This window comes from Adiantum capillus-veneris, chromosome 18 (genome assembly GCF_014529385.1).
Source record: "Adiantum capillus-veneris isolate H3 chromosome 18, ASM1452938v2, whole genome shotgun sequence".
Taxonomy (NCBI): Eukaryota; Viridiplantae; Streptophyta; class Polypodiopsida; order Polypodiales; family Pteridaceae; genus Adiantum; species Adiantum capillus-veneris.
Genome location: NC_140948.1, coordinates 53,501,468 through 53,516,363, shown reverse-complemented (window position 1 = coordinate 53,516,363; position 14,896 = coordinate 53,501,468). Strand labels below are relative to the sequence as shown.

Below are 14,896 nucleotides of genomic sequence, written 5' to 3'. Positions count from 1 at the left end.
GGTCATGCATTTTATGCTCAATTGAGGGCTATTTATCCTAGCATTGAGTCTTTACTACTCGTCATGCTTGTGTTATCACTTGGCACTTGATTATGTGTGGTGGTGTGTCTCATTCGTGGTGAGCATTTACTTGTGCAGGACATGTCAGAGGACTGTGTAGAGATAGAGGTGGACTGAGAATGCTCCAGTGAGACACAAAAGATGTTATCAGAGTCTGTGCGAACAGAGGTAGAGTGGGTATGCTCTCTAGAGACACATACTGAGATGATGGACATGGAGTTCTTCAATATGCTCATTGCTAAAGGCTGGTGAGGTGATTCTAGCAACATAGTTCCACCTATGGATGTTAGGGACGTAGCCATTATAGTGTTGGCGATGACACATCCATACATGATGAGTAGTTGTGATGATGCAATGTATGCAGATAGCACTAAGGTGTTAGGGACAACCAAGATTGTGTAGATTTCGTAAGCATGCAGGGATCTCATGTACGATCTACTAGTGTTGAGGTTAGACCTAACAACTGCAGTGGGAGCATTTGCAGCAAGTGTTGTCAATCATACAATGACTGACACTAGCATGATGCATTGTGGAACAATGCAGACCATACATAGATGTCTATGGGATTTGCATGCAAGCTCTAGTGTGGATTTGCATGCTCGCCTATCACTAGAGCTGATATAGCTACATGTAGATCGAGTGAGCAAGCTAGTGGACGTAAGCTGAGTGAGTCTCTTGCCTATATTTCTTGTATATACTAGTTGGTAGCTAGTAGGTCCCACTTGTCCGCTCATTTGCATGGGAGTATGTTGGGGTAAAGGCGGCATGTGCCTTGCCCTGTAGTCAGATGTCTGGTGTCCAACCACCCACAGACTTTACCACTGACCTTATTCTTTTATATACGAAGAATGAGGAGATAAAGCTTTCTACTCTACTCTCCACCCTCACACTGAGCACTCTTTGCACCACGTGTGCATATGTTTTTGTGCACCATGTCTCACACATGATGCACCTTGGCATGACCGCATGAGCCATCCCTTACACATAAGAGAGCACCGATCTTGACCTACTTTAAACAACATGAAGTTGGGCTCGTTAGGAGCACAAGAGGGAGGGTGGAATTTTTTTGGGCTTAGTTTGGCCCATCCCGCTACCAAATTCCTCGCTTCTCTGCACAGGTCCACCATCTCTGTGTTCAACTTAATTTCATGGTGCTTTCACATACCAAGGAAAAAATTTAGACACTTCGGGTGCCCTAAGGCCATTACAAGGGCAATTCTCCATACATTATGATATTGAATCTTGCTAAAGCACTTCAAACATCACTTAGGGCGCATATCTTATTCCGTCACAAGTTTTAGCTTTTTCAACTAGTCACAACATTCAAGTGGCTTTATGAATTACTTGCCCTAATTGCGATTGGCACACACACAAGGCATGTTTTTGCTTCCTTAGATGTGGACCTTATGTATTTTGGAGAGTTCCAAGTTTTTGCTCGTGCCATCGAATTTGCTAGCTTCCATCTTTTTGACTTACTACTTAGGACATCTTTCATGGTGCATGCAACCCATGCAAGTTCTTTAATTGCTACTCATCTTTTTGGTATCACATCCCATTGTACGACCTGCTATAGCTAATTACTATGGAGGTGCATCCAAGGCAAGCAAGGTTGGTGGAATTAAATATCCACACCACAAGGCTTCTTCTACACTTTCGCAAGCTTTGACATACAATTTCTTTGCCTCTAGATCAACCATAAGAATTCAACTTTCAATTTGTTCCAACACGAGGAGAGACCACCAATTGAGTCACCCAGCATCCATTGTTTCGAGGTAGGATCAAAACTTAGGATCAAGATAGGTCTGCTATAGAGGCAATTGATGAAAAGGTGCCTAGTATCTTTAATGGACGACTTGCATTTAGCATGGCTTTGGAAAATTTCTTACGAGTCCAAATAATGAGCAAGAGCAACAATGATTTCTTAGGTTGGATGTTTTTGTTCAAGAGGGCGAACTTGAAATTCCGTTGTCGGATAGCCATATACCTTCCATATTGCCATACCTTCCATATTGTAGGGGGGTGTGAGAGTTCGAGTCCTCCTTGCCAAGTTAAGTCACACCAAAATATCCGCCCATTTGTGAAGTGGTCGCTATCATGTTTGGGACGGCTGCCCATTTTGAAATGACGGTGTGGATACTACAAGTATGAGCTGAAAGTAGATTGGGAATGGCTATGGTGGTGCGGGCCTCGTGCGTTTGCTACTCTGGAAACGTGCCGTTGCGCCTCTCGCGTTCATCCTCTTCCTTACTGTCAGCTGTGCGCTCCCTCTCAACTTGCACCGGAGTCTACTCCTTCAACAGAAGCACCCACATGGCGACACCGCCTTCCGTCTCCTCCCCACAGTTGCAGCGTCCGACCGCTCGCTTTGCATCCTTGTCTCCCCTGGGATTCACTACTCCTTCAGAGTCTGTCATCCCGCAGGTACTCATCGGTGCTATATTCTTCACGTTTTCGAACCCAGGAGTGTGTTTGTGTTTGTCGATGGCGTTTCCAGCATGCAAACACTGAATTTTGCTGTCTTTCTTTCTCAACAGAAGTTTATGTTATGGGAGATGATAGTATCTAGGTAAGACCACACGTGTGGAGCTATAGTCATGGTAGATGACATAACTGCATGGATTAAAGAGAGGGGCAATCTTCACTTGGGCTGGAATCTACACACTCCAAACACACGAGAACCTCTTTAAAATCTTGCACACAAGAGACTTGAACATGACTTTGAGTCTGGTCGCATGATCTAGCTCACCAGCTAACCTGCCTGCTCATCCGGCTGATGGGACATGGAATCATGATATCAATATGGCTGGCCGACTCCCTCTGTGAGAGCAATGAGAAAAGAACTCTTATAACACCGTATCTCTGCTGTTTACGAAAGCATCTGGGTGATGTAACGTTATAGGACCGCAACCTTCTCTCTCTACCTGCTAGTGACCAGCTGCAGAGCAGAAAGGAGCACACTTGTGACTAGGCTCTTTGGAACTTGGAACGTGCAAGAAACGGAACTTGATTGATAGAACAAAAAACATGATGACGGGCTCGTAGACCGCAGGGCTTGACAGCCAGCCCAGAGAAGCCACCTCCCAGATTCCACTCAGAGCGCAACCACTTCCTTACAGTTGTGTGTAGATCGGGGTGGCTTGAGGCTGCTAACACACCGACTGCCCAAACTTGGGTGTGCGGATGTGGAAGCCAGCTGGCATATGCTCATTCGCGGCACAAAATAGAGGACAAGAACTTGGGCAGCTGCAACCCCCTGCCCGAGCTCGGGCGGGTTGAGCTTCTGCCAGCACATCCATAACGAGACTTCAAACCAATAGGCTATGAGCAGCTGCTGGGAAAATGCATGCTTTCTTAAATAACTATTTGCTGTGTAATGCATGCACACCTGCCCCTAAAGTGATGGGCAGGCTTCGATTTAGTGAGTATCCGACTTGATAAACCACCAAGCCCTAGGAGCTGATAGAAATCCAGACAGCCCATCATCAACGTGGACTTGGCTGGCACCTCGGTCCCTAGGAGCCAGGTAAAACGGCCCGGACATGTGCTTTCTCAATTACGCTTGTTAAGTTGTAGCTTTATGCAAATTACAAGCATGGGATTTTTGTAGGTTGCTAGGGCTCTTGCCCTTGGACACTCAAGTGCATCCCTAGGGTGGGTCACCTAAGGAGGAGGTTCCTAGTTGGTTGCTACGAGTTCTCTCCGTTGTTCCCAGCACGTGGTGCATCAACTAGGTGGCCATGGTGATGCCTACGCATGGCTATTGCCCGATGGTGCACGGCCCTTGCACGACCATGTTTCATTGCTAATATCTGGAACGGATAAACACCTCCCCCTGTGGGCCTTCTGGTGCGTCGGAAAAAAAAAAGTTTCAAATTAAGACTCAATTTAGATTTAAGATATTAAGAAGCACCAGAAAAATCTTCGCTTTCCTACTAGGTTTTCTCGGGATTATAGCTTTGCTCTAATACACGAATTGGTTTTTGGCGTGCTTCAAAAGGGCATTAAGGCCCAAGGGGGGCATATATCAGAGTTTTCAATCGCCATAAATGTGATGGATGTCGAAAGTTAAGTCTGCCATAAATGTGATGGATGGCGATAGTTTAGTCTGCCGTCTTCATGGAGCCACATCTTCAAAGGAATTTAGGGATTCATCACTTGTTCTTTGGATTCCTCCTCTCATATGGGAGAGAGTCTTCTTTTGGGGCTCTCATCAAGAGGCCTCCTAAGCTCTCTCTCCTCTTGGAGAGGAAAGGAAATCCCATAAGCACAAAGTTGTTGAGTAACTTCGGCTTGCAAAGCGGGGTTGCCCATAGCTTGTTGCACAAGATAATTAACAAACATGGGGGCATCATCATTAGCACCTTCATCTGCGAAATCAAAGTTATCAATGTTCATTCTATTCTCTTGGTTATTTTTAGCCATGTTAATTAAACTTATGTTCTTAGATTTAGATTACAATATATATTACAAAAGCATAAAAAGTAATGGCTGAAAAAGCTCTTGGAAGCATTGTAACAAATTAATAAAGAAGGTGGATGAGAAAGATTGTGTGGGACATAATACTTAATGCTCCTCTCTAAAGAGGGCTTACAAGAAATAGTACAAAAGAAAGTTTGTTGCGATGCTGCATTAATCAACAAACTTTATCCAATGGTCTCACAGTTGCACTCAAAATTCGACCCTTTACTAAGGCTGTTTACAGTCCAAAAAGAGGATACAAAGTTTTCCTTGTATGTGTAACAAGGCTTTCCCACGGTGTGTTTCATAAAGGAATACAAGAGGTTCTTTTCATTTTTTGTGCATTCACATGGTGAATTTGGAGAATATGGAGTAGTTAAGAGGAAAAATAGGAGGAGAGGTTCCTTTTCACATACTTTTGCTGATTTTACCTATTTAATACTTCCTTTAGTGCAAGGCTTTGCTAACTCCCTCCCGCCCCAAAACCACGCACGGACTTGTGTGGGTGTAAATGTCTCTGTGCCTCTCTTCTCTCCATGAATTTTGCAAGCCATCATGAGTCCTCACCTTGTTTGAATACTGAAATGTGATCATCTCATGACAACACGAGGTTGCATTTTGAAGGTGTTGGGATTTTCTTTGTTCTTTTCAAAAGTTAATTTTTTCTTTCATAAAAAACTTATGGTGTTTTGATAGTTACTGGAGAAGGTTTTGTCATGTTGCTTTATGCTTATTATGGTGTTTCTTGAGGCTTCAATGCTCTTTGTATGAGAGGCTGCATTTTGAGTGCTTTGGAAAAACTTTTTTTTAAAAAAAAGTCTCTATAAAAAAAACTTCGGGTTTTGGACAGTTACTTGAGAGGTTTTCTTTACGTTTTTCTATTGATTGTGGTGTTTATGGAGGCTTCAGTGCTCTTTGTAAGAGGTGATGGATTTGCCAGTTGTATTGTCACATGTGCTTTGTCTTTGTGAAATTAAGTAGACATTTATATTGAATTTATAGTTTTCTTTTTTTGTATATGGAAGAAAACTTGACACTCTAAACGCTCTTTATGCGAACCAGACTTACAATGCACATCTCAAACATATCTGATTTTATGCTCAAAATTACCTTGAAAACATCCTTGATATTTTAGCAAGAGCTTTTAAAGATCAAACTTTACCTTTGTCATTTTTGTTGTCTGGCTGGCTTTTTGGAATGCGATTGTCTATCATTAGGGCTTTATAAATATATGAAGTTGTTCAAGCAGTAATTGACTTTTTATGAAATTCTGCGAAAGTGCCTATCAATAGGGCTTTAAAAATATATGAAATTGTTCAAGCAGTAATTAACGTTTTATGAAATTCTGCGAAAGCAGCTCAATGCAGAACTGATCATGAATCTCTTGATATAGTAATCATTTCTGTTGGAGTATTTTCATCAAATGTAACTAAATTGTGAGCAGGCTTCTAAAAGCTTGGTTTAGCCTTACAAAATACGTAGAAAAATTTGATAGAAAAGGAGGCCATTGAAGTGTCCCAGACTAAGGAAAAACTACCAGCTTATCCTCCACTTTGTCGTCATTTCTTTTACCATGTTTTGTCAGGCCTTTGTGGGTTCTCAGTTTTGTTTACCTTTTGGTGTTCAGTAAGATGTTATTTATATATAACTATACCAAGGTTGTGTTTTGGTGGTTTTAGATTGAGATTTCAGCATCTGAACTCGAGGCTATTCGATGGAAAGGGGATATTCTGGCTGTTGGGGTGTCATCTGCTGATTTGGAGAAGGATGAGAGTGGTGCCTTTAAAAGTGGAACTTTGAGGAGACTTGATGATTATCTGCAAGGGATTTTGGGCTCCATTGTCACAGAGGAAGATTTCAATGGAAAGGCTGGCCAATCTACTTTTGTCAGGCTGCCCGGTTTTGGATTCAAGAGGATTGGTCTAGTGGGGATTGACCTTTCACAACCTGCAGTACTGTCAAAATGGAAGTCTTTTGGAGAGGCTGTAGCTGGTGTTGCCAAGACTGCACAAGCTGGCTCTGTAGCTATAACTCTTGCAAACTTGGAAGAGGTTGAAAAAGAGTCATTGCAATCCAAAGCGAGTGCTATTGCTACAGGTAGTAGAGCGAAGAACCTATTTTCCCATTTATTTAGGACTTGGTTGGTCATTTTCTTTGCTTGCAGGTGTAACTTTGGGTTTGCATGAGGACTTACGGTTTAAGTCAGAGAAAAAGAAACCTACTTTGAAGAGTCTCGAATTCTTGGGATTTGGAAGTGGAACTAGTTTGGAGGCGAAGCTTCAGATCACCCAGAAAATTTGTCAAGGAATATGTCTTACAAGAGAGCTAGTAAATGCTCCTCCAAACGTCGTCACGCCTGGTACCTCCTATCCAAATGCTTTTTGTGTTTTTGAGCAAGCTATATAAGCTTTTCGGTTTGTAGCGCATGTGTGCACCTTTCTGTTTTTTCTTGAAGTTTTGAAGAGGAGCTTGTTTTGTATATTAATTCATGTATTGTCTATGTTTTAGATGCCCTAGCTGATGAAGCATTGAGTTTGGGTTCCACCTTTGAGGATGTTCTTACAGTTCAGATCCTTGATGAGGAAAAATGTAGGGAGCTAAAGATGGGTGCATATCTTGGTGTAGCAGCTGCATCAACTACCAACCCTCCTAAGTTTATTCACATTCAGTATAAGCCTCCAAATGAAGTCAAGTCAAAGTTGGCCATTGTTGGAAAGGGCTTGACATTTGACAGGTTGGTTGGTTCATTACAGTGAACTTTAAAAATAAAATAAAATGAGAGAGAATGAGAGAGAGAGAGAGAGAGAGAGAGAGAGAGAGAGAGAGAGAGAGAGAGAGAGAGAGAGAGAGAGATATGAAAATGAAATGTTATATTAACGTCTTCAAAAGCCTCTTCTTCGTAGGTTTGTAGAAGTATTCTTTTCTAGTATTTAGCTTACATTAGGACTTAAGAATTTGTTCCTTTAGAAGTTGCTGTGTGGAGTTTGATTTCTAGGATTAAGTCTTTGAGAGTCTTATCCTTTTCGGTTTAAAGTTGAGTACTTGTTTCAAGTTTTAGCCAACTAAGCTACTTCAACTTTTGCGTGTACCTTTTTTAAAAACTTGTAAGTTAGTAATGTTTTGTTTTATCTAGTTTGTTTAGTAGAAGGAATTTAGTTTTTTTTTTTGGTGTCCCTTGCTTTTGTAGTTTTATGAGTGTTTTATCCTCTCTTATATTTCGTGAGTTCAAACTATTTTGAACTTATGAAGGTATATATCTTGAAAAGGCCAAAACGACGTATGAGACCAAAAGGTTACATCCATGTGTGACTCTAGTATAGTGTCAGGGGATCATAAAGATAAAAAATAAAAATAAAAATAAAAATGAATGAGGGTACCTGGAGTGGGTAGGTATGTAAGCCTAGCCTACATCCTCATCATCACATAGTACATCGGCTCAAAACATATGGAGGGGTACAATCACATGAGGGCTAATGAGGTGCACAGTGGGGAAAGTAGGGAATGGTGATCATCCCATGAACTCTCTCATGGGTCTTTGCCATATGGCCTCAATGTCCTCCATGGTCAGCTCTTTGGGCGGGGGGGGGGGGGTGGGTTGTGCTCGATGTCGCTTAATGTTACTCCGTAGCCTCCAATGTGATATTGTCTACGGTGTGAAGATCCTCGCATCATCGGGTGTCATGAGCGGCCAAGCTGGATGGCACGATCAAGGAGAATGCCCCAATGAGGGTGTGACTGGGTAACCTGTGGTAGGCCATCTTGAGTAGTCCCTCTGTAAAAAGTAGCGATCTGCCTCTGTATGGATCCTCCATGTGTTGGTTCTCTGCTCCTAAGGGTAGTCTCTTGTTAGGTGCAACGGACTTGAAATGGTGAAGATCTAGGTTTTACACTTCCACAAATCTTGACTCTTTCCTTGCGTTAATGATTGCTTCTTAGCATGAATGATGGTTTCTTTTATTTCTCTGAAGAGAGGGTTTCCTTGAAGAGAGGGAATGAGAGAGAGAGGTAGAGACGTGTAGAGAGAGAGAGAGAGAGAGAGAGAGAGAGAGAGAGAGAGAGAGAGAGAGGAGGAGGAAAATGACACCTGGTGGGGTCTCAACCAACCCTCTCAAGGGCCCTCCACACCGTTGTTGACATGGTATTTACTTTTGAATATCTGAATTGCAAACTCTACTGACTTGAATGGGGAATGTAACCGCGGTAACTCTTCAAGGTGAAGCATCTCCGTGGCTGATTTGATGCACCTTCTCCATGTGGGGTTGCAGATGGCCACTAAGGGTAGGTCTGGGGCTGATTTGCACTCCCGATGTGAGAGGAATGAAGGGTTGGAAATGCAGACCTCGATAATACCGATGATGGGCAGCAATGGGAGCACTCAATGCAGTTGATTTGGGTGCTACCTGCAACTAGATGAGATCGCTAGCTCTGCTCTCCCCTCTATAGGTGAGATTTGTTGGTTATAAACTTCTTAAGGCTTATGCAAGGCAAAACCTTTGTCAAATTGTCACGTGCACATCTAACCCTATGTGTACGTGGACAAGCTACTTCATGACATGGGTTCAGTTCAGTTAGATTAGGAAGTGTTCTGGCACTTTTGTGAGTCTGTTCGCAGACCGTGCATGTCTAGACAGTTAGAGGAGATGCATATTCTCTGGTTGCACACAACATGATCATTAGATTTCATCAGATTCCATCAGGATCATTTTCCAGTGCATTAAACCTATTTTCCCTATTTTTGACATTTTTCACTTATTTATTAAGTGACTTTTGTTGGAAACTAGGTAGGGCAAATTTACTAAGTTTGTATATATAGAAACCTAGCGCTAGCACTTTTTGGCAGAAGAGACAGCAGGAGCACTTGCTCAACATGCAACTTCTCAAGCAAGAACCATTGAAGACCTGGCGTTTTCCTCAAGCAAGAGCCAACGTTTTTCATTAGCCTTTGGCCATCGTTTGCAGCATTGCAGATCAGCGTTTTTCAGCATGCAGGACCAGCGTTAGTGAGCCTTCAGATCAGCGATTTCAGCCCGTGCATTGCAGCGTTCTTTCAGCCAACATATCAGCAATTCAAGGCAGCATTCCAGTGATTCCATGACTCAGCAAAACAACGTTTTTTGGACAACTTGAAACATCATTTTTCAGTAGCCCAATCCACAGCAACTTCAGCGTTTTTCAGCAGCCAGACCATAGTAGATCCCGTACATCAGTTAGTATGTCAATCTCATCGACGCCGTCGTCGACAACCTAGATACTCGTTGCATCGTAGTTTCTCAACTTGCATCGACATCAGTGCTTGATTTCGAATTGAATCAAATGGATGTAAAGACAACGTTTTTGTATGGTGACATTGAAGAGGACATATACATGAAACAACCTGAAGGTTTTGTAGAACTTGTATGCAAACTGAAAAGGGCTTTGTATGGTTTGAGACAATCATCACGGCAGCGGTATAAGAAGTTTGACACTTTTATGCTGTCTCAAAGCTTTAAACGCAGCCATGCAGATCATTGTTTATATACGAAAAGGGATGAAGATGGTAGTCCCATCATTCTTGTTCTCTATGTTGATGACATGCTGCTTGCCGGGAAACATAAGACTAGTCTTGATGCTCTGAAATGTAAGCTAAATTCAACATTTGCTATGAAGGATTTGGGTGATGCAGAGCATAATTTGGGCATGCGTATTAAAAGAGAGAGCTGAAATTGCTGTTTTTATCTCAAGAAAGGTACATTGCAAAAGTACTTGACAGGTTTAATATGGATGCTAAGCCTATTGGAGTACCTTTACCTCCATACACTAAGCTTAGCAAAGCAGATTGCCCAAAAGATGAGGTGGTATTGAAAGCAATGAAGGAAATCCCATATGCATCAGGTTGTGGTTCTCTTATGTATACTATGGTCGCAACTTGTCCCGACATTGCTTATGCAGTGGGAGTTGTTAGTCGATACATGTCGAATCTTGGCAAAGTGCATTGGGAAGCTGTCAAATGCATTTTGAGATATTTGAAAGGTAAACAATCAAAGTGTATTTGTTATGGAAAAAGTGACTTAAAGTTGCAGGGATATGGTGATGCAGACATGGCAGGTGACATGGATACTAGGAAATCTACCAATGGATATGTATTTGCCATTGCTGGTGGTGCAGTCTCTTGGTGTTCTAGGTTGCAAAAAATTGTGGCATTGAGTACTACTGAGGTTGAATATATTTCAGCCACAGAGGCTTCAAAGGAGACCATTTGGTTAGGCAGACTTGCAAAAGAACTTGGCATGCTTGCTTATACACCCGTGTTGGGTTGTGATAGCCAGAGTGCTGTCTACTTAGCCAAAAATGCCATGTTTCATGCGCGTACCAAACACATAGATGCGCGGTACCACTTCATACGTCAAGTATTGGAGGATGGTCTAGTCACCTTGACTAAGATCCATACAGAGGATAACCCTGCAGATGTTCTCACCAAGAGTCTTGCTAAGGCTCAACATGAGCATTGCATACAATTGGTGGGAGTTGGTTAACTTAAAGGTGTCATTTATGCCTTTGAGTGGGAGGTTTGGTTTGCCCCAATCCTACACTACATCGCGACGCGCACCTACTGGTACCTTCTGCTTCACGCTTTCATATTTAAATTAGAGTCAAATAGTTCAAATCCGCACCAAGACAGGTTGAAAACAGACACCAAACAAATTCCAAAAAGGATCACCAAACAAGTTCTCAAATAGATTCTCAAACAAAAATTCAAACTTAAAAAGCAATCTCAACATCAGTCGAGCTCAAAAAGTCGACTTACTTTCTATCTTGAAACCTGCTAGGGTTAGATTCCTTCCATAAGGTCGTAGTCGTTTGCAGCATCATCCATAAACTCTCGGACAGATTGTGTTCCTCTAGCGGCGATGGTAGTCCCAAGACATAGCAATCACATTGCAGCGGAAGTGAATAATTGTGTATGGCTCAGGATGAGTGAACAGTAAGTGCTCAAGGTTCCTTTTATTGACGGGAAGGGAGAGCCTTCCTTGACTTAATGAGAGAATGTTGTTGGGTTAAAGGCCCAAATGGCTCCCTTTTGTGTATAGTTTAAAGGTTATTAACCTTTGGCCAAGTTCACATTGAACTTGGCATGTGAACTTGGCCCACTAACTTTAAATTGGTTCTATACATTTCAATAAAGGGAATGTGAGTTCATTTTAACTCACTCACTTATTCCCCCAGCCATCGAGTAGCGCTCTCTCTCTCTCTCTCTCTCTCTCTCTCCCTCCCTCTTCGTTCTGCTAGCGCCCTCTACTCTGCTTGCACTCGCCCCTCTCCAAGGTGCACACCCTGCACTCCTTCGCATGCTCTTTCACTTGCACACACCGCTTCGCGCTCATTAACTCGTATCAGAGCCCAATGGGGGTTTGCTCCCAAACCTGCAAACGCTGATTTTCAGCCAAGGAGGTCAACTTTCACGCGAGATTTTGCAATTTCATCGCCAAAGGACTCGTCCCCGGACACTAGAGAGCTCCCGGCAAGCCAAGTTGACCTAAAACAAGCTGAAATTAGGTCAAAATCAGCAAATTATAGGTTATGACAGCAAAATACAGGTTTTGCAAATGATGTATTCGTCACAAGACGGGCACCACGTGCCAATAGAAAAGAACAGACTGAACAACTTTAAGCACTTCAAATAACAACTGAACTGAAATGGAGAGAGAGAGAGATGGCACGCGACACGGAGTGGCGGAATTTGTGACAGGCACCATGTGCCAATAGAAAAGAACAGATTGAACAACTTTAAGCACTTCAAATAACAATTGAACTGAAATGGAGAGAGAGAGACGGCACGCGACAAGGAGTGGCGGAATTCCACCCCAGAGAGTATTGGCCCCAAATCTTGGCGCCCCTTTTGGTATTTCTTTATATTGCATCAACACAGTACAAGCCTGTACTCCAGACTCTGCACCTTCGTATTGAAGCATGCTAGAGAATGAGCCCTAGCCTCATATTTAAAGGCCCTTGGCCTGAAAAGCAGTTATAGTAAAAAGCCTTTAAAACTCAAAAGCTTCTGGTTCAAAAGCAAAGCCAAAAAGCTGCGAGCGCAATTTATGGAAATCTGTACAGCCTGCCACGTCATCAGCCAGCGCAAAACGCGGAAATCCGTACAGCCTGTCATTCATCATGTCAGCACAATTTTCGGAATTTGTCTGCTGCCTTAGGGTTAGGGTTAGGGTTTTTGGCAGAAATTAGGGTTTGTAGGTTTTAGGGTTAGGGTTTTCAGAATTAGGGTTTGCAGGTTTCAGGGTTAGGGTTTCCAGCATTAGGGTTTCAACAGCATTAGGGTTTCAACAGTTAGGGTTTTTGGTAGACATTAGGGTTTAGGCCTCTCGACCACATCTGTACGTTGACTCCATTCTTTAGGCTTTGATACGTCAACAGTTTGTTACAGTATTAAGGTGTGGGAACATCTTTGCTAAGTCCCCGTTACCCGAAAACACTGAAATTGCCGAAAAACAGGTGTTTTCAGCAAATTTCAGATTTACGCAGGTTTTTGCAAGTGTTTTTATGATGCGACTACATTGGGGAAAGTGCAAATTGATGCAATCTACGCATGTTTGACAAGTTTTGGCTATGTATGACCATCTATGGCTCAATTTCGTGCAATTTGGTGCTACAAATTGGGGCTTTTGCTCATACATGCTTCTAAAGGCTGTGCATTAGCCTTATGTATGTTTTGTTAGGCTAAAAACAACTAAAATTGTTGTTTTTAAGTACGAATTCGCTCGCTGAAATTTCCTGCGCATAAATTTCAGAAATTGTTTTTTGTGTTTAAATCCACCTATTTTGCCCCAAATTGTTCCTGTGACTATTTGGAGCTGTAGTGCACACCTATGTGAGGCTATACTCCGGTTTTTAGGCATTTTGCCCAAAAATTCAGCGTAGTAGCCCTCTTATTCGTGCAAATATGGCCTCATCTTCTTGGGATGTGAAGAATCTCTTCGAGATTAGTAGGTTCAATGGAACAGGTTTCGACCTTTGGAAAGACAGGATCCAAGGAATCCTATTTCTTAAGGATTGTTAAGGGCCACTTGAACAGGTAAAGCCACAGAATATGACGGATGAAGCATGGGTTAGCCTGAACAGGAAGGCAATTACATACATTAAAATGGCAATGACCGATGAGACAGTCATTGATGTGAAAGGTCTCACAAGTGCTTTTGATGTGTGGGAGAAGTTAAAGGGAATGTATGAGAATACAACGCCTGTCAACCAAGTGCATTTGATGCGAAAACTTGTCGGCATGCAACTAGATGAGTCCAAGAGCGTTGCAACACTTGTCGTTGTTCGCAGATATTTTGTCACAGTTACAGGATTCAGGCTTGTCCCTCTTCTAATGGTGTGATTGAAAAATTCAATAGGACACTTTGTGAGAGGGTGAGATGCATGCTGTCCACAACTAATCTCTCTCATGGATTTGGGAAGAAGCTTTGAAAACTGCAGTGCATATATGCAATCGATCCCCTCACATGTCTTTGAAAGGTGACATCCCTGAAGAGGTTTGGTCTGGCAAGCCTGCTTCATATGATCACTTACGCATTTTTGGTTGCGAGGCCTTTGTGCATGTTAGACCTGAGTTAAGGAGTAAACTAGATGCAAAGTCTATTAAAGGCCTGTTCATGGGATATGGTGAAGAAGGCGAAATGGGTTACAAGATTTGGTTACCTCAGCTCAAAAGGGTTGTACGCAGCCGAGATGTTGTTTTTAATGAGGCAAGGCTGCTTCAAAACAATTGTGTCTCAAAGCATGACCATAAAAGGGTCAAATTTCAGCATGACCAGCCACCTGTTAGGCCTACTTTTGACCCTCAAGATGCACCACATATGGCTGAAAATGTAGATGATTCAGTGGTGTTTGAGCCAGATGATGTTGGGCAACAAATTGAGGCTCCTGAAGGGCATTTGCAGCCACGAAACATTGCTGAAAATGGTGCTGAAAATGATGTACATCAGCCCATTGTAGATGATTTTATCATGCCACCTGATGTAAACCCATTGCCGGATAATGAGGATCATTGGCTGAGGTGGTCTACTCATCAAAGACGGCTTGTGAGTAGATATGATCCCTCGTTGCATTACATTATGTTGACAGATGAGGGAGAGCCTCTCACGTATAAAGAGGCAAAGACATGTGAGCACAACGACAAGTGTGAGCTTGCTATGCAGGAAGAGATTAAAGCTTTGCATGCTAATCATACTTGGGATTTGGTGGAATTGCCCAAAGGAAGGAAGGCTATTCCTAACAAAGGTGTATAAAATCAAGACAGTTGATGCAAAACCCAAGTATAAGGCAAGGCTAGTTGCAAAGGGATATGTTCAAACCAAGGGCATAGACTTTCAGGAAGTGTTCTCTC

General features: G+C 42.5%; 1 protein-coding gene across 1 annotated transcript in view; it reads left to right on the top strand.

The window, feature by feature from the left end:
* The first annotated feature begins 2,200 nt into the window (after positions 1-2,200).
* LOC147435668 (leucine aminopeptidase 1-like) overlaps positions 2,201-14,896 on the top strand; it is a 48,835-nt gene continuing 36,139 nt past the window's right edge. The window contains exons 1-4 of the mRNA XM_086488663.1: positions 2,201-2,481; positions 6,198-6,615; positions 6,683-6,877; positions 7,027-7,252. Of these exons, the coding sequence (XP_086344789.1) occupies positions 2,227-2,481; positions 6,198-6,615; positions 6,683-6,877; positions 7,027-7,252 (1,094 nt within the window). The 5' untranslated portion in view covers positions 2,201-2,226. The remainder of the gene's footprint in view (positions 2,482-6,197; positions 6,616-6,682; positions 6,878-7,026; positions 7,253-14,896) is intronic.